At 36.8% G+C, this 19,510-nt stretch overlaps 1 protein-coding gene across 7 annotated transcripts in view; it reads left to right on the plus strand.

The window, feature by feature from the left end:
* MARCH1 (membrane associated ring-CH-type finger 1) overlaps positions 1-19,510 on the plus strand; it is a 227,003-nt gene that overhangs the window by 90,052 nt on the left and 117,441 nt on the right. The window contains exons 1-2 of one of the 7 annotated variants that reach the window (XM_027635492.1): positions 9,891-9,906; positions 10,680-10,888. The exons of 3 other annotated variants lie outside the window; for them this stretch is intronic. In XM_027635492.1, the coding sequence (XP_027491293.1) occupies positions 10,790-10,888 (99 nt within the window). In that variant the 5' untranslated portion in view covers positions 9,891-9,906; positions 10,680-10,789. Of the gene's footprint in view, positions 1-9,890; positions 9,907-10,324; positions 10,411-10,679; positions 10,889-19,510 lie in introns of those variants that run through there. 3 more of the 7 variants (XM_027635493.1, XM_027635497.1, XM_027635490.1) reach the window with 3 other exon arrangements.

Consider the following 19,510-nt stretch of genomic DNA (forward strand, 5'->3'; position numbering starts at 1 on the left):
TTATAAAGTTAATTCCATATTTTTTGTCTTGTAGTTTAACAACACTTTGAAATTCTTTTTATCTGGAGAAAATAAAGAGGGATGAAGAAAAAACTTGTTCATGTTTAGAAAAATGCTGTATCACACATTTCTATACTTAATTGTCTTTATTTAATCAGAAATATATTCCGTGTTTGTTAAAGAAGCAATCTTTCTGATTTCATTAAATTTCTCAGGCATGTAGAGTTTCACTCAGGGAATGTGTTTTGTTTTAAAGTCAGTCAGTGACCCCTGTAAAAATGTTTAATTAACTTTTGCCAATGTTAATATAGTTCTATTATACTCAGCAGGCTGGATGAGCTCCCTCTGGTGGCTCATTTACATTGAGGGTCCGTTGTCTTTCCTTGGTATCTGTTTACTCAAGCAAACAAGGTTCTGACCCCAGGTATCAGCCAGACATCAGTTCCTTCTGGACTTATACTTTATTGGAAAACATCAATAATTTTCTTACAGAATGAAACAACAGCATTTAAATTCACAGCAGTTTCAGTTAATTTGAAGAAATAAATGAAGAGATACTGGGTAACATTATAAGGAAATAAAATTTAATTACTTCCTTCTACGTATAAATCACACAATAGGTGAGTCACAGTAATTTAGCAGTGGTGCCCACTTGAAATAGTTTACTTTTAAACTTAGGAAATATTTTGATATTAAACCAAAATATTTGGATATTGACCATGAGATTGTGGAGTTCGGTATCAGGCAAGGAGGAAGCAGGACAGCAAGTAAGAATACAAACATGGACTTCAGGAGAGCAAATTTTGGCCCTTTCAGGGATCTTCCTGGAAGAATCCCATGGGAACAAGCCCTGCAGAGAAGAGGGGTCTAAGAGAGTTGGTTGATATTCAAGAATCACTTCCTCTAGATTCAAGAACTATGTATCCTGATGAGCAAGAAATTGGGCAAAGGGGTCAAGAGACCTGTGTGGAAGAATAAGGAACTCTTATCAATGCTCAAGCATAAGCAGGGAACGCACAGGTGATGGAAGAAGGGTCAGGCCACTTGGAATGAATATCGAGAGGTCGGCAGAGTAAGTGGAAATAAGACAAGGAAGGCCAAGGCCCATCTGGAATTAAATCTGGCCAAGGATGTCAGGGAAAACAGGAAGAGCTACTTCAAATACATCAATAACAAAGGGGAAAATAAGCGTAATGTAAACCTCTTACTAATTGGAGGGGGCACCCTGGTAACAGGGGACACAGAGAAGGCACAATTACGGCAGAATGCCACCTGAACATCAGTCTTCACTGACAAGACCAGCCCTCAGGAATCTCTGACTCAGGATACCAGGGTAAAGAAGTGTTGAAAGAAAGATTTCCCCTTGGTAAAGGAGAATTGGGTTAGACTTGACATCCACAAGTCCATGGACCCCCATGAGTGCTGAGAGAGCTGGCAGACACTATGGCTAAACTGCTCATGATCATCTTTGAAGGGTTGCCACGACTGGGAGAAGTCCCTGAGGACTGGAAGAAACCAAATGTCACCCCAGTCTTAAAAAACAGCAAGAAGGAGGATTCAAGCAACTACCAACCAGTCAGCCTCACCTCAATTCCTGAAAAGGCGATGGAGCACCTCATTCTGGAGACCATCTGTATCCACATGGAGGACAAGAAGGTGACCAGGAGTAGTCAGCATGGATTCACTTGAGGTAAATCATGCTTGACCAACCTGATTGCCTTTTACGATGAAACAACTACCTGGATTGTTGAGGGAAGAGCAGTGGATATTGTCTACCTCAATTTCAACAAGGCTTTTGATACTGTCTCTCACAACATCCTCATAGAAAAAAATCAGGAAGTGTGCACTGAATGAGTGGACAGTCAGGTGGACTGAGACGTGACTGAACAGCAGATCCCAGAGGGTCATAATCAGTGGGACAGGCTATAGCTAGACACCTGTCATTAGTTGTGTCCCCCAAGGTTCAATACTGGGCCCAATATTGTTTAATTTATTCATCGGGTCACAGGAGGTGATTCTTTCCCCTCTGCTCAGCACTGGTGAAGTCACATCTGGAGTGGTGTGTCAGGTTCTGGGCTCCTCAGTACAAGAAAGATATGGAGCTCCTGGGGCAGGTCCAGCAGAGAGTAACAAAGATGATTAAGGGACTGGAGCATCTCCCTTACAAGTAAAGGCTGGGGTAGCTGGGCTCATTCAGCCTTGAGAAGAGACAACTGAGAGGGGACCTCATCAGTGTCTATCAGTATGCAAGGGAAGGGTGTCAAGAGGATGGAGCCAGGCTCTTCTTGGTGGTGGCAAGCAATAGGACAAGAGGGAACAGGCAGAAATTGATGCAGAGAAAGTTCCACCTGAACACAAGGAAGAACTTTTTCACTGTGCAGGTGACTACGTACTAGAACAGATTGCCCAAAGAGGTTGTAGACTCTCCCTCAGTGGAGATATTCAACAACTGTTTGGATGCAATCCTGTGCAATGTGCTCCAGGGTCTGAATCACAGAATATTCTGAATTGGAAGGGACCCACAAGGATCATTGAGTCCAACTCTTAAGTGAATGTCCCCTACAGGGATCAAACCTACAACATTGGCATTGCTGGCACCATACTGGATGACCCTGATTGAGCGGGGAGGTTGAACCAGTCAACCTGCTGCAGTCCCTTCCAACCTTACCCATTCTGTGCTTCTGTAAAGCAAATGATTCAAGAATGCGAAGTTTGTGTTTTTAAAGTGGGTTAATCCTGTGGATGAACTGTAATATGAGTTAAAATGAATCTTGGTATCAGAATTCATTTAAGTTATTTCATAGCATTAAAGAGAAGCATAATACATCTCACTTTTTATAGTCTTCTTAAAATTATGAAACCAGGGCAATTTGCGGGTCAAAACCACCAGCAAATTTAAAACGAATTCTCCATCTTTATAATGTTAGTTTCCACAAATCCTTTTTAACTCCATACTGTTGTAATTTAATGGTACTAGCATTGAACTGTCCTCTCTCTGAAGCAGTGGGAGAAGTTTCAAACCCAAACAGCCAATGCAAACTGGACATAAGGTTAAAAACTCAGTTCAATATAGAAGAGTGCATTTTTCAAGGTATTGTCAATAAATCTGGTTACGGAATAGAATACTAAAAAAATAGAGAAGTTATAGTTCTTGGAATATGAGTATTTAGCCAAAGATAAAATTTTGCTTATGTGTTTCTGAAGGAAAGGAAGAGAAAGGAGTCACAGCAGATGAAAATAACAATGTTTATAAGCTTATAAGGTAGACATGTAAAATAAAGGCAAAAATACAGTATAATCAACAATAGACACCTGTAAGAAGTTGAGGAGAAATATCTTATAAAAAGTGGTTTTGAATGAATATTCATTTGCATGTTTTAATTAATATCTTGCATTTTTCTTATCCCTTAAACATCCTGGCAGCTGACATTCACAAAACAAATAATGCTTAGCAAACATCTTTGTAGGCTTTCAGTATTCACACAGATGGACCTTTTATTTTTTGATCACAAATTGTGCATCTGTCTTTGTTCTTTGTCAAATAATGATCCAGAGCACAGTTCATAGCATAATACTGTGCACCTGAATATCTGCATTAAAAATAAACAATCTTGGTCTTCCAGTCTAATTATATGTGGCTAGTAACAGAAGCAAATGAGTTAGCAAATGATTTCCTTTTACGCAGGTCTTTTATAACAGTTTCCCACTGTCTTCAAGTTCAGCATCTCCTTGATGTTGGTGATCAGAATTTGAGAAGTAAAAGGTCTAGTATTTGAGGAAATTATTGGTGTACTTTTTTCAGGACTATGAAGAATTGGAAATATCTTGCTTGGTGCACTCTGGAACTGTGTTTACGTTCTTGCAGCTGATAAAAACTAGCATTTTCCAGTCATCCTTTCATAAAGAAATACGCTGATCCTTACTATCAGTCTGTGCTCCTGGCTGCTACCTGACTTCTTTTTCCTGTTCTACCAGTGCCATAACTGCTGCTTGTCCTATTAAACTTCATCCTGTTTCTAATGCTCTCATCTGGAAGACTTGACCAAGTCTTCCAGCATTGTGTCCAAGTCCTCCTGTGTTGACTGACAGCTTTGAAGGTTGGCCAAGAAGTTGAGTCCATTCTTAGCAAGCAACGCTGAAAGTCTTTTAAGATTAATGGATTCAGGTTTGCAGCGTTTAACCCAAAACTATGAGGGTGGATTCCACTGCTTGCTAAATTTTCATGTTTCTATCATAAAGACTGTTAACCACCTTATGATAGAGAGCTGTTTAAATACCTTTTTCATCTATGTCATTAAGAAGTGGGAAATAATGGGAAAAAAAATTGGGAAGTAATATTTTAGGTGGCAATATCTTTATTTACCCTCTATTCTGAAGAGGCACATGGACAACAACATTTAAATTTTGTATGCTGTTGGAAATGGGCAACTAGACAGCATGGCATGCAGATTAATTCCACCACTGCAAAACCAGGAATATAGTTTTATACAGTGTAATTTTATGAAATATTACTGCCTTTATATAGCCGAAGTTCAGCACTGTTTGTAAGCAAACTGATGGTTGAGAGGTTAATGTTTATCACAAAGGTAGATGTTCATCATACTTAAACTAGAGAAGTAATAGGACTTTTTAGTTCTTGTGGACATACACACAAGTTGAGTACTGCAAATTAGAATGAACATAGGATTTCTGTCTGTGTAGTGAGTAGGAAAGTGTCACTGCAATATAAATATTTTTTTCAGTGGACACTGATAATTTCAGTTCTTTTGTAATATAAGTTCACTAAATACATAGTCTACCCATTTTGCCTAAAAGTTGGTCATTGCCTTTTTTTGCTTATAAACAAAAAAAGCTCCAAGTAAACAAAAATTCTAAATTGGCTGTTCAAGTTACTGGCAGTTTGTAGAACTTTGCAAGTCTTCCCTTGTTACCTATTTCATGGGGACACTGTAGTGTGGTAAGTGAATAGTATACTTGGTTTAATTTAAATAAACTTAGTGCACACACTACATTGGAGGCATCCGTGAAAATCTGTGTTTGGCAGTGAAAATCAGTTGGTTTTAATTCTGTTATCTAGGAGATAATGGAGATAATTTGTTTTAACTGCCCAGGGCAACATTTTATCCAATTTACCACCATTCTTTCATTTCTTATCTCACTTTTATCTAAGTTTTGGCTGGTTAAACTTTTATTTGAGGTACTGGTGATAGTTTAATTCAGTCTCAGATATTAGTTTTTGATTTTTTAGCTTGCTTTTTGACTTGTACCCTTACATGAACTTGGCTTTTCTGATGTTCTGAAAATGTTCTAGGCTGTTCTACTTAGGCAATATATCTGCACAGAATATGCAAGTGGCAAATAGATTCTTCCATGTTTGCACTCACTTCTGTTTTAGCTTCTCCATGGAGGAGGTGACCTGTGCTTAGTAATGCTGTTGATGAAAGGATGTGTAATAATGTACAATATCCTGTGAATAGCAACACAGAAAAATATCCAGACATTAGTTTGAAATTTTCAGTTGATTACTTAATACCTTTAATACACCTATACTGCTATAACATGCTGTATTACATTGCATGATACTTCTCAGCACTTCAGTCAATTGCAAAGCTGAAGGAGGCAAAGGAAAAAACCACCAAAACCTCACTGAGGGTCTAGTAACATGATGACAACATTCAAGTTTATACCAACTGCGTGTATTATTTAAAGAGTGACTTCTGATATGACATCTCACAGCCATTCATTCTGATTTGCGAAGACTGCAAAATCTATTCACGTTTTTAAAATAACTTTTAAATGTTGCTTTTGATGAGGATTTACTTGAATATGAGTTCTGCTGAAAACTCTTGCGTTTCTGAGGCTCCTCCATTTGAAGCCAGCCCACAGTGCAGAACAGCATTTAGGACACACTTGTCCAGATGGCAGAGAACAACAGGTTTTCCCATTCAGAGGAAAAGATATCTGAAATCTACTGCTTTGGGATATTTGTGTTTGGCTAAAGATATCTTTCGTATTTGCTGTAATTCCATGACTAACTTTGAACTGTAGTAACCTTAAAGGATGGGAGAAGATCTAAAGGAATTTTCATTTTTCTGAAAACTTCATTTGGTTCTAGTGTCATGTAACTTCAGGATGCTGTGGAAACCCAGAGGATTGCTTTATATCAGTCCTCTTTGGTCCACATTAGACTACTGCTAGCTGCACTTTTAATTTAAGTGTTAGAAACTTCTGCAATTTAAAGTGGATGTCCTTCATCCTTGTTGATCATTATCTAGTATGGATCTACTTCCACAGCTGCTGTATGTTCAGACTTTCTTCTTTGTACCTAAACTGTGATTGTAAGACAAACTATCCCTGTTAGATGGTAAAAGGAGCATAGTATATACAGTGTTTGTAGCTTTTCTGTTTAGTTTTTGAGGACAGTGAAACTCGTTCCTAAATCTCAGGACTATAGATGATATGTCTGTAGCCTTTTGTATATTGTGTATTCATAGCTAATGTATCTTTTTGACAAATAATGTGGAGTCCAAGCTACCAACTTGTAAGTGTATTATATCCACAATGATTTTTTTTTTAAATTCAAGATAGCTTTTGGCTGAAATATCATATGATAGGTACACTACATCTTATCTAAACATCATTTTATGTGAGCAAAAAAGAATTAGAATTACCTGTTTCTGACAGTGGTATTTGTGGAGGTAAACTTATTATGGTTTTTTTCAATTAAAGAATCTTGTAAAAATTTGAGATTCTGTAAGTGATGGCAACAAGGCAGAGATCTTATATATAAGCTGCCAGTGAACTGGCAGTACACTAGTACATTGTTTCCTGGTAATTGTATTAAAAAAGGGGTTGTATTGCTGTTTTTCATTCTCTCATTGACACTTGCATCACCATGGTTGAACCATTGACCATAGCTGATCAGATTCTCTTAGTTTGATGCAATAGTCTTGTGTAAATGGGTATGGTGAAAAGATAATGTGCTCCTTATTAAATTAAACTAAAAACATTGTGTGATTGTGTGTGTATATAGGGTTACAGTTCTTATCCCTTTTTGTTGTCAGATTCTTATGGAAATGCTTCCAGGGATGGTTTGTGCAGGGAATGTATGTGTCCTGAGTGTGAGACAACCATGGGTAAATGGAATAGGTGAAGACAGCCATGGGTAAAAGGAATAGTTTGCATGTGTTTCTGGCAAGAGCAGAAACATACATGGTGGTCTACAGCTAGGCAGCAGACCTACATTGTGAAACTCCCAACCTTAAAGGATGGGAGATCTGACAGTTCACAAAGTATGTACTGAAGGGAGTGTGTTGGGTGACTAAAAACGAAGATGGATCTTTTGGCTTATCTGAGTTGGGATTAGTAGGGTTTCAAGAGGAGGGAGAGGTGAAACTTCTCTCTTCTGTAGTTACTTACTTCAAGAACTGTGAATTATATTTCAAAATGTAAATCAGTTGCTAACGCACACCCAACAATAGATCTCTTCTCTGACAATTTCATTTTCACCTGCTCCAGGTGACCAGTTCTCTTACGTCATTGTTATCTTCTTGAGACTAAAACCCTATCATGCTGCTTTGCAAGGCAGCTTCATACTTCACTGTGCAGTTGTCATGCTGTTGTTCGGGTGAGGCATGGCACTGAAATTATGGCTCTTTGGGTGGTACGTTTGCCAAAATTAGCATTCTTTAAATAGAACACCACAGGCTGATCACCATGGGGAATGAGCGGAAATAGATATATTTTCTAATGAAGAGGGTTGCGTGTGTATATATAAAATCACTTTTTTCCCAACTTTGAAGTATGTTGGGACTCTAGGAGCTAAAAACACATTGTTAATTGAAATTGATAGTTTCATCGTTTCTTCAAGATGTGCTCTGATGTTGTACTGCTGTTCTGAGATCATGGGTGTATTAACACCTGTGCAAAAGTTTTACATTTTATAATTCTAGCATAGTAAACTTGAAAAAGCAGAAGTTTTCCATTCCAAAGATGGAAAAGTTTAGTGAAAAATGATCCCAGCTTCACCTCTGCCACTGACTTTTACAGTGTGCATTTGGGTACATCCCATATTTTCTAATAGCTTTGTTATCATGAAGCAGTGATACTCTCTGTATTTCTAGATATAGTAGTATGAGGCTTGGTTGTTTTTACCACTTGTTTTAGCACTCGGACTAAGAGGAGCCATGTCCAGCATATGTACAGTGAAGGCAATTGCATATTAATATAAAATCTGCACATGGTGAAGAAATGTAATTAGTGAAACAGTCAAGCAGAATGTGAACATGGACCTCCTTAATCTTGGAATACAACCCTTGTTTTGGACTAGGTTTTTTATTTGTTACATATGTATTAACGTTATAGGTTCACTCTGGGGGGAAAAGAGGGACCACAAGACTTCATAATTTTAAAAACAACTAAGCACATCACACCCTTTAAGGTCTTAATTCTGCCGAAAACAGACATAGGTGGGATTAAAGAGATTACTGGTTAACCTAGAAATCTCTAATGTAAATCTCAAGTTCATATGATTTATTGGCACAGTATCAAAAGGCAGGTTGTTTTTTTTAAGCTTAACTAGACACGAAAGCATATATAAAGAAAAGTTCCATTTTAATACCACAAACCCACTACTTTTCTATCAATGTTTTTATCAAAGAGGTGAGTGATTATCATGACAAAGCAGAGCCAGGCTTACGAATTCTTAATCTGGTTCTTCCTCAGAGGAAGGAAAAGAATTTTTCTGTAGCTTTAAAACTCTCTGTTAAACTGAAAAGGAACATTATAGTCAAATTTAAGATTAGCAGTTAGACTGCCTGCCTGGTGTATGACATTTCTTGTCTTTGAATACTTCTGGAATAAATTTTTTACTTATCACTGTCTGGGTAGAGTTGGAGCTTGTCTTTTTTTCTTTATTTATATTCAAAATTCAGAAAAATCTCCCTGTATACATTGGAACCTATTTAAACTTACATTCAAACTAATTTTGAAATATAGGAGATGAAAAATGGAGTAAGCATGTAAAATACAACTAAAAATGTTTAAGGGGACTGTATAAATGGCAATAGACTTTATTTTTTGTAAATCTATTCCATGGCTATGGATATATGGAATATATATATATTTTATAAATATAAAAATGCGCAGAAATACACGTGTCTTGCAGCATCTGTAAACTCCTAGTACAGATTATGTTTCTTTGTTAGTGCATTTGATAAACTCTTATATTACAGCGCGTCAATATACCTTAGTTTAGACCAGTGATGTAAAACTGAGATGACAGCGTGAGCCAGATCCCAATTTATCTCAGGCTAGTCCCTTGTAAGCACTATTAACTCAGACTGAGAAATAATAACTAAAGTAGTGGAGTAGTGAATCAACAGTATTTTAAATCCTCCCCACATGGCTTTGTAAGAGAATCCAGGCTGTATATAATGCTATTATTTCTTGTTAGAATTCCAAGTGCTACTGTGTACAGCTAGAAATTATTTAAATCAAGGTTTGGATAATGTTTTTTTTTCCTTTAATTGACGTATTAAAACATTGTTGGTGTTTACTCTGGGTGGTTTTTTTTTTCCGTTTCATTCCTCTGTTATTTATACAGTGCTAAGAATTTGACTTCTAATGTAATAATTTCTTTACTATTTCTAATCAAAATCAGTTTTGCTGGCATTTCTAATACTTGTCAAGAATGATAAATTTTTTAAGGAAGCATAAATTTTAAGAGTTTCCTTTCTTCATATCCATTTTTGTAATACAGCACCTGGGATATTCTTCTATTATTTTGCACTTTAAGAGGGGGGAGATGCTGAAACAGTTTTTCTGAGTGTTCTGCTTCTTGTTAACTGAGAGAACTGAAACTGTTGGGAGGGAGAAGCTCACATAAATTACATTCTCAGAGCGCATGTGAGTACTATAAAGGCATGTGTGTGTCTGCCTTTGGCTTGCCCTGCTGAGCTGGCTTCTCGTGATGTCTCGGGAAAAGACAAGTCCAGCAAAGGGTTAACGTTTTACTATCAATCTCAGAAAGGCACATTTGCAATCCCTCCCAGTCTTGTCTTCCTTTTTACACCTCATTTGCTCACCGCTGCTATTCACTTCAAGGCAGATCCTTTGACCTAAGCAGATTATTGTAGACGCATGAAGGACACAGCAAGCTATCCTGTGCTTTTAAAGGAGGAGATTTTGGCTCCAAAATAGGACACTAAGCTTTTCAGCCTTCTGCTGCTGTACCTAGTCAGCACGAGGCAGTGTCTGGGGGTGCTTAGTGGACTCCTGTGGAATCGGATGGGAAACAAAAGCAGAAGTGGCAGCTGCTGCAAATGTGGGAGCCTGTGCCGTTAGTGGGAAGCGATTGCTAATAAAGGCCTGCGAGACCCAGGTTTCCTTGGTTTCCATGACAGTTATTAGGTAACACAGAAATTGAATTGTCTCCCACAGTGCTCTTGGGGGATAGTGGTGTGAGGGGGTGCTCCAGGGACACAGACTTGCAGCAACTCATCACTCTAAGCATGTGAAACTCTCTGGATTGTTGTGCCTTACTTCTTTGTTTGCTGCATCTCATTTGTGTTTGCAATTTTCTCTGCTTTGCCTTTTTTTTTTTTTTCTCTTTCTTTTGATGGAAGACCCTGGCATATGCTATACCATTTCTTAAATAATATTTTCCCCTTTTTATTTAGAGCTGAGCTTGGCAAACAAAGGATATGAACAATTATACAGGTGGGCTACTCGGGGGGAGTGAAGATATAAGGCATCCAAACAGGTACTGGCAACCTGCAGCACTGTAAAAATGCCCCTGCAGCAGATTTCTGTAGTTCCAGCACGGGAGACTGCCAGCAATGGGAGAAGTTCAATGGGCACAAACAAAGAGAAGAGCAAGGAAGTCGAGGTAAGAGGAAGGTTTTGATTTGCTACGGTAGGACAAGTCTGCCTTTGGTAGCCAGTAGGTTTGGCCGCTCAGCAGGATGCAGTGTGCTGGAGCACTGCACAGTACCCATGGGTGCAGCTTTAGCACACTGCAGCGAGATTCTGTGATAGCATCATGTCAGCATTACAGAAAGAAGGAGCCTATTTTAAAAACAAAATAAATAAATGAAGGAAGTTGGAAACTGGATTAGGGGGTTGTAACAGTTTTGTTTAAGTGCTTGCAGCCTGCTGGTACTGGCAGTCACTGTTCCCTATAAGCTGTAAAGTAGCAGTTTCTTTATAACAAGTTGGATGAAAAAGTAGTTTTAGTAAAATTCCTGTCTCTGCTTAAAACCAACAAAAATACCATTCTAAAGCTTGTCTTTCTAATACACGTGTTATTCATAGGAAACATAGGCATGAGCTCTATGACTTAGTCTTTTTAGAGGCATCCGTATTTAGGTTTTTATCCCTTGACTGACTTTCTTTGATTCATAAACATACAAATGTGTTGTTTCATCAGTAAATATTGTATCCTGTTGTCTCTCAGTTAAGAAGAAACTGTAGATTTGTATTATATTAGTGGTTAGTACAAAAAATACAGAAAATCTGTGTAATTTTAGTGGTATTTTCACCTACCTGTTGAAATCTCTTTTGCTATGTATAGATTAAACATGCATTGTGCAAGACCAAAAAAAAAAAGACATCCCTTCCAATCCCAAAACATAAGTAGTCTGTTTGTAGATGTAGCAGTAAATGTATATGACATAGACATCTGCTTTTTACAGACATGTTTCTTGTCTCTATGTTTTTCTTTTCCTCTGACTGTATGGAAAATAAGGAACTATTGGGAAAACAAACATGGTGTCTTTTAAGTATTGTCTGAGAGACTGTGACAAACTGCATCCCCGAAAGGAGTCTTTGTGTTTGTGTGATATAGTTTGCAGGAAATTGTTAAGTTCAACAGATGGTTGATATTTGTAACAGGTCTGTGTTTGTGGAAGAGTATTGGGTCTTGGGTTTTTTTTAATTTGAGATAATTTTTTTTCCTAACATTTGGCTATAAAAAGTTCACTGAATATGATTATTCTGTTTTTTGTTTGAGCACTTCTGTATAAGCAGCGTCCTTCCCTAGAAGTAGTCTCCAGTTGTTTACTGATAGCATTATCATCAGAGTTTCTAATGTTTTGAGATTTCTGTCCTGAAATGGAAAACTTTTGCTTTTTTTTTTTATTCTTTTGTTGACTGGTTAAAGATGCAGGTTCAGGTGGAAACTGTATTAAGACTTGGTGCGTGAAAAGCGGAAATATACCATGTTACTTGGCTTAAAATTGCTCTCTGAGATTCTTGTTTTAATTTGATCATTGGAGTTAACTGAAGAATACATGCAACATTCACTCGGGTCAGATAAGTGTGGTTGTTAATTTAGGGGGTGGAGGAAGTGCGGAGCTTCTGCATTGTAAGAATCATCTCATGCACTTTTCTGGATTTTTTTCCTGTGAGGGCTGATTTGCGTCATTTCAGCAGGACTCCAGTGTCTCGGAAAACAAAGTTTCTTCTTGAATGTTGTAGAAGTTGTGTACCAGAAATTATCAAAATGGTATGGATAATGAAGTTCATGAAAGTTCTCATCTAAAATTAATATAAAAAGTACCAAACAGCAACCTGAAAAACTTGAACGAAACTTCAACTACGTGGTACTCATTGCTAAACTGCTCTCTGCTGGGCAAGAGCCTAATCATACTGCTTGAATATCTGCTCATCCCTTAAGGTTTATGGCTGGAATTTATACAGTATAAAAATCCCTAATGCTATTGATAGAGATTGTAGACTGGTAGAGACTAATGTTTTTCACATAATATCTGCAGTTTATGTAAATTATGATGTTCAGGTTTGTTTTATGGATGTAGTGTGGGAGTAGTGAACCAACCTCTTTATTGGCTAAACAGAGATTGCTCAAGCTTATGCAGATGGTCTTTTATCTCAGCAAATCCTGCACAGCATGGTCCTCATAAAGGGAAACTTCCTTGCTGGTACTCAGTGTTTGTATCTCTGTTGGTGAGGGTCTTCTAGGTTCATGGTATCCACTGCTATTGTTTCTGCAAGTACCTGCTTCCTCTGCCTTTCCATTACAAACTTTTTGAGGTGGAAGCTAAATAAAGTAGTTAAATGGGCCTCTAGCTGAGAGCATCAACCTGCTTCAGGTTCAGGAAGACACGAACAAAGGAAATGTCTGAAAGGTCTTCCAGTTGCTAGGATAACAATTGTTAGGATTGTATATCAAATTCTATTACTGCCAAAGAATTTTATATGATGTCCATACAACAGCATTAAAATTAATGAAGAGTTCATCTTCTGCCTGATTGCAGAGCTTGCTGCAGTGAACTATTTCCAGGTTCATGGTGAATTACATAAATCTACCTGACTTAATCATATACAACTGAGATTCTTAATGATGCAACTCGTTCTGTAATGCTTTTCTGTCATTTTTAGATGCTCATAGACGTGCTTTATATGAAAGTTTTAATGTGTGTCTATGCACACTTATAGATAATTGCCAAACATTGGTCTATCATTAAGAATATTAATTGTGGTATTGATTTGGAGCCACAAGTGCCCATGAAGGATATCTGACCAATATTAGGACTAGAGCTGTGATAATGACTAGAGGGAGCTTTTACAGACAATCTTTCTATGCAGTATCCTTTGTGGGAGCAAAAACTTTACTGCAGTCTATTCCTACAATTTTTGAGTGATTTACCTCAATCACTAGCAGAAGTTGTAGCTAACCATGGAATTTACATCAGATTTAACTATAGAGCCTCTTTGAATATGGTCTGAAGATGAGGTAAGTTTTTTCCATAATGAAGCAATGAAAATGCTTAGGTGTTGAATAATCTGTTGCAGCAGCTGTGCACTACATTTCAATATGCAGGTATAATCTTCTGCTAGTTTGTTTCGCTGATTTTGGAAAAGCTTAAGAGTCATTAGTGCTACTTGTTTTGCCTCAAACATTTAAGCGAACAGGCTATCTTTCTTATTCTTTTAGTAATGCAGTTGGAAAAGATTGTTGCAGAAATGAAGTATAGAGTATAGAGTGGATTCACAACATGATGTGGGCTTTGTTTTTTTTATTCAGTAATTGATTCAGCTTTCTTCAATATTTGAGAAATATCATCACTTTATAGTGAAGTGTAGAATTATGTTTCTGTGACAAAGAAAAACACTTGGGTGTCTGTTTTCAGAAGACTTTACTAATAGAACTGTTGTTCAGAGCGAATTAGATCAAATTATGTCATCAGGACTCCAAATCTTGTTATAGTTTTGAAAACATAGACTTCAGTGCCTTGAGACTAGGGCCATATTAATATATGACTCCTATTTTATATGTATATAGTATTTAAACAGTTACGTTGAATTTCTAGTTGATTTTTTCCACTGTGATAAAAAAGGAGAAAGAAATGTATATGATTCCTGAAGAACATTGGTTGATGATATGCCTACTGTGGCTGATAGTTTTATTATTTGCTTGTGAGCATACACAGTGATGTTCATAAAGTAGCCTCTGTTTACATTGTCTTGTGTATGTATGAGCATGGATTATTATTCTCAAGTGTGTTAAGTACAGAAAGAAAATTTCATATAGTGAGAAAATTGGACAGGGCAAGTGAGTGAAGGTTAAGCAAAAATACTACGTAGCGCTAACCAAGAGTTTCCAAGGGTCATAGGATAAACTGCCATGACTACTGTGGAAAAATAAACTTTATTGTTGTATACTCAGAATGATGCGAGTAAGTTTGTAAAAGCCAACAATTGATGTCATGATACGGGAGAGAAGATACTCCTTGCTGCCAAACTAAATTTATAGACACTACACCTTGTCAGCTTAACCAGTTTTCACTATGTGGTACTGGAAAATTTACATGTTGTTTTTAAAAGGATTAGTACAGTGAACTCTTGTCCATCAGAAGGAAAAATTAGCTCTGTTTATCTGAGTGTAATAATTTCAGAGTACAAGATACTTGAATAAAAACCACAGTGACAGAATCAGTCAGTCTCGAGTTGGTTATCTTGCAAGATTTTCATTAGAAGAAAAAAAGGCCTTTTTAGTATGGTTTTTGGACACATTCATATGGTGATATGACTTGCTTGTTATAGTGGTGAGTCCTACTCTGTTGCCCCCAAACGAACCCAAATATCCTAAAGATGTTACAAAATTTGATATTCTGTAGTTACTATTAACATGTAATAACTTAGCCATGTTATTGCTGCTTTACTTTTAGTTTTGATTCTTTACTCATAAGTTACTGGTAAATGTTTTTTTTACTTACACCTACTGTGTTTCTGTAGTCTTAATATATTTCCTTGTTCTGGCAGAGGTGATGAGGACTATAAGTTTCCTTCACAGAACTTCATACAATGTAGTAAGATGCAAGAAGGAATCCTCACTCCAATGTGTATTGTACTTTGACATGAAATTGAGTTCTGCAGTCTGCACAGTTTTGTGCTGTGAAAGAAACATTGGACTTCTGTGTGTTCTTCAGCAGTGTTTTCAGGTTTTTGCCATCTCAAAGGCAGCAAGAAAGCAAGAGACCTGCAACTTTGGAGGCTTTAAATGTTACCGGGGAAATACTTTGACATTTATGGAGGGAGTATGGTAAATTAGATTTGAATTTCATGATTTTGCTCTAGTGTTTGTACCTTAAAAAAAGTAAAGAATGAAAGAATGTGTTGCTCAAAATTATGTGTGCTCATTTATTGTGAAGAGCATGCATTTTTTTTTTGTAAGCAGATCTTCAAGTCAAAATTGAGACTGAAAACTCAATTTTTTGAGTAGCTGTTAACATTTGTTTTAAACACCAGACTAGAGTTTCTGCTAAGGTTTACCTTAAAGCTTGTAAATAGTTTAGGAGATATTGACATGTTTTTTAAAGGAGGAAGCAGTAGCTAAATGCTCTTGGTGGGAATTGTGTTATATTTACCTATGTTATCTCACTTGTTCCTTACTTAATTTTGAATAGATGTAATAATAAATGAAATACTTTTAAAGGCATACACTTCTTGTGTGATACAAAGAAAATAGTGTTTATATATTTCTATTAAATGATTTTCATGGTATTTGTGAAGTAAATACAGAGATATTTGATACTTAAAACATGTCTGTAATTAAGGAAAAAAAGGTAAAGGTTTTACATGTTGATGTTGTTTTATTGCCTTAAAACATTAAGCCAGGCAATATATTGGGTTTTTTTGTTGTGATTATTTTTTGTTTGGTTGATTTGATTTTATTTTTTTTTTAGATAAGGAGGCATAATATTTAGTGTAGTTAAAAATGTTAGTGGCTTTGATCACTTTACCAAAGGGTTAAAAGAGAATAACTCCTGATATATAAAAATGTCACTTATACCAAGGCATGTGATACAAGGAATAAAAGTCTTAGAACTGAGGGATATTGATGAAATTATACTTAAGCCAGATAGATGGTTTTGGTTTTGTAGCTGATTATCTTACAATTTCAAATTTTCTTAGGTATAAATTAGGTATAATTTAATAGATAAATAGATACAGTTGGATTTTTTCCTACAGGAAGGGTAAGGATGTTTGTTTTCAAAGACAGATGCTTGAAAAGAGTCATATAATTACAGTCTTTTTAGGAAGTATAGTTTTTTATTCAACAAGAGATATGGGGATGGGAGAATGGGGAGGGGAAGCTCTAGCATATGAATCCGATTACTAATGTACTCTGGCATGTATTGCTCTCCCTTCATAGTTTTTTTAATTTAAAGCTCATTTTGGACTTGATGTCACATGAAATTTATGACAAAATCGCTAATCCTGTTTATTGTCAATGGATTGGTATTTCTCAAAACGGAGGTTATTTTCCTTTTCTTGACATGACCATGGTTTGGACTTCTCTGCTATGTTTACATGGAAATCCCATTGTATCTGCATTTATAAGACACTGCTTCCTGGTGAAGTTTTTATGTATTTTTTTGGTGATATATTGCTTTTGTGTTCAGTGGTTTAAATTCTCCCAAAGTACAGCTGTAAATTGGACTGAGACTTGCTTAGTTATCTTTAAGATGCTTTAGAAAATTAAGTTCTTTATCAGTAAGTCTTCTGGACCCTGTTTGGGAACTTTATTATTTTGATCTACCATGTGATTCTTATGAAAAGCAATTTCATGACAGTGAGAGAAATGACAAATGTGACCTAATACAGGCTAGATTCTTTTCTAATAATTTTGAGTCCTTGTTCCTTTTTAATATTTCTGTGAATAAAAACCATTGCTACCCATAAGAAAATAAGAGATTACTTGCTGTGCTTTTATTAGCATGCTTTGGGATAAATCAGTTCTTTATAGGCTGCTTTTCCTGATAAGATTATGCAAAGGCTACAGGCTGCATAGTATTTTTGTCAGGCTTTTTATGCAAAGTCCGTAAAAGTATATTTTCCCAATTTGAGTTTCTGTGTATTGACTATACGTCAAATACAAGTATTGATTTTAAAATTGATCTTTTCACTGATAAAGGATTTGAAGCTTAAGATTCCATATCTCAGTAGTCTTATACCTCTTTATGTTTGTAGCCAATGCTTACAGTCTGCTGGTGCATGTCTTATGATGCTGCTGAAGTACAAGTCTTATGAAGAGAGCTCTCATAATTCCTTTTTTCGCTGGAATTCCCAGTTCCAGTAAATTGAAAGTTTGTGCTTGTGTTTGTATTCTCCCTCTGCTACTCTAAAATGGCTCTGAGTTTAAAATATTAGGCTTCAGATTTCATTTAATTTGGTTTTCTTTCTAATGTTATTAGAAACATCAGCTCTATGTTATTAATTAATGTTATTAAACATCAGCTGTTTCACATTATAGGATGGGATGATTTAACTTTAATAAGAAGACAGAGGATGGTTCTCAGCCTACTTTAAAGAATTAGTAGATGTTTCAACTCTTCTTCTAGGCTTTGAATACACAAGACTCATGACTTCATTTCCCCATCAGTGCTATCTTTTAAAATTGTCGCAGCAGGAACAGTCTGTGTAGACAGTGGAAGCATTTCCTTGTTTAGAATACGTTATTCTACTGTATTCATGTTGTGGAATGAAACTTTTCAGTCATTAGCATGATACCTATACCTTCATTTGTCTCAGTTATTAGCCAAATGTGCCCAGCTATGTAGTCATAGGATTATGTGAATGTAGAAGGTTGGGACTATTTTAGTGTCAATAATAAGAAAACTGTCTCTTGGAACAATTAGATGATTGTCTGTATCCATTGACATGTGATCCAAAGGAAACCCTTTTAGTTTACTCACTAGATAAATTTGAGATTACAGCTGTATTTTACAGCACCGTCATGCTGAAAAGTTTAAAGTAGTTACAGTAATGTCTTATTGATTTTAAAGAAGTGTTTGTCTTATTAGAGAGATTTGTTCTATAGTGGCAGTCCAAATAAAAGAAAAACCCACGCTGTCATCATTTTTCTTAAGGAATCACACTGTCAGATGCTTCAAGGGAGAATTTTCCATTCTGTGCTGTACCATTACTGCGGTAGCCTGTTGCACTGGCTTTGTTGGTGTGTGGGGAATGAAGATACAGCTAGCACTTCACCCCCTTATTGTGCCTTATAGTTCTGGGCAAGAAATCAGAAACCATCATTTCAGTATGGGATGTAAATGTCAAGTACGTGGTGCAAGAACAAAATGAAGTATAGGTAAGGGTCAGACAGAAATACTGTGTTAGTATTACTGCATTAACTATATTCCTTCCCTTTACTTCAGATACTCTGTCTTTGAGAGAAAAATAAAATGCTTCTGATCTCTTGACTTTTCCAGTGGTATGCAAGTTGTTATTACAGTGCAAATGGTTAATTGGACAACTCTTGTGAAAATAGTGCATTTTGTTGGTGAAATACATTCTGGAGATATGTTTCACTTTTTGACAGTGAACCCTGCAATGCTGGTGAGTAGGGACCAAGATGTCTGAGTATACTATATCACATGATGGATGCAGCTAGAAATGGTTGTGCTTAGGCAGCATGGCCCAAAGAGGGGTTGGTAACTTTGTAGACTGTGTGCCTGGAAAGACACTGTCTGCAGTGCTGGGTGAGAAAGTGAAAGGTGCTGGAATTGCATGGGACAGTGATTGCATGACTGTTGTGAAAGCTTTACTACTCTCCCAGTTTTCTGACCACTTCAGGCTTTTGAGCTGAATACAAGAGACCAGACACAGGTGGGAATGTGAATTGACTTTCTCGAACTCTGTGTCAGGGCTGTAACACTGTTACTGATGGGAAGCCGGAATGCCTGTTAAGACCCTCTGATGCTGCTGCAGTCTCCTCCAGTGAGGAGAGGAGGTCACAGCATGCACAGGGCAGTGCCACTGTGAGCTCAGCCTATCCCCATGCTGTGCCTGAAATCTGTTTCAAGACTCATTAGTGAGGAATCCCCACTGTAGCCGCTGTCTGGAGGTAGTGTGCTTTGGCCCTCCTGAGCCACAGTGAAAGTACTGAATGCTGGTTCATTGATGGTCTTCTTCATAAGATCCGTCGGCAACCATTTAATGCATGAAAATAGTCGTATTTTTTATAGTAGTTTTGCAGCTGTAT

This window comes from Corapipo altera, unplaced genomic scaffold (assembly GCF_003945725.1).
Source record: "Corapipo altera isolate COAL_440 unplaced genomic scaffold, ASM394572v1 22b, whole genome shotgun sequence".
Lineage (NCBI taxonomy): Eukaryota > Metazoa > Chordata > Aves > Passeriformes > Pipridae > Corapipo > Corapipo altera.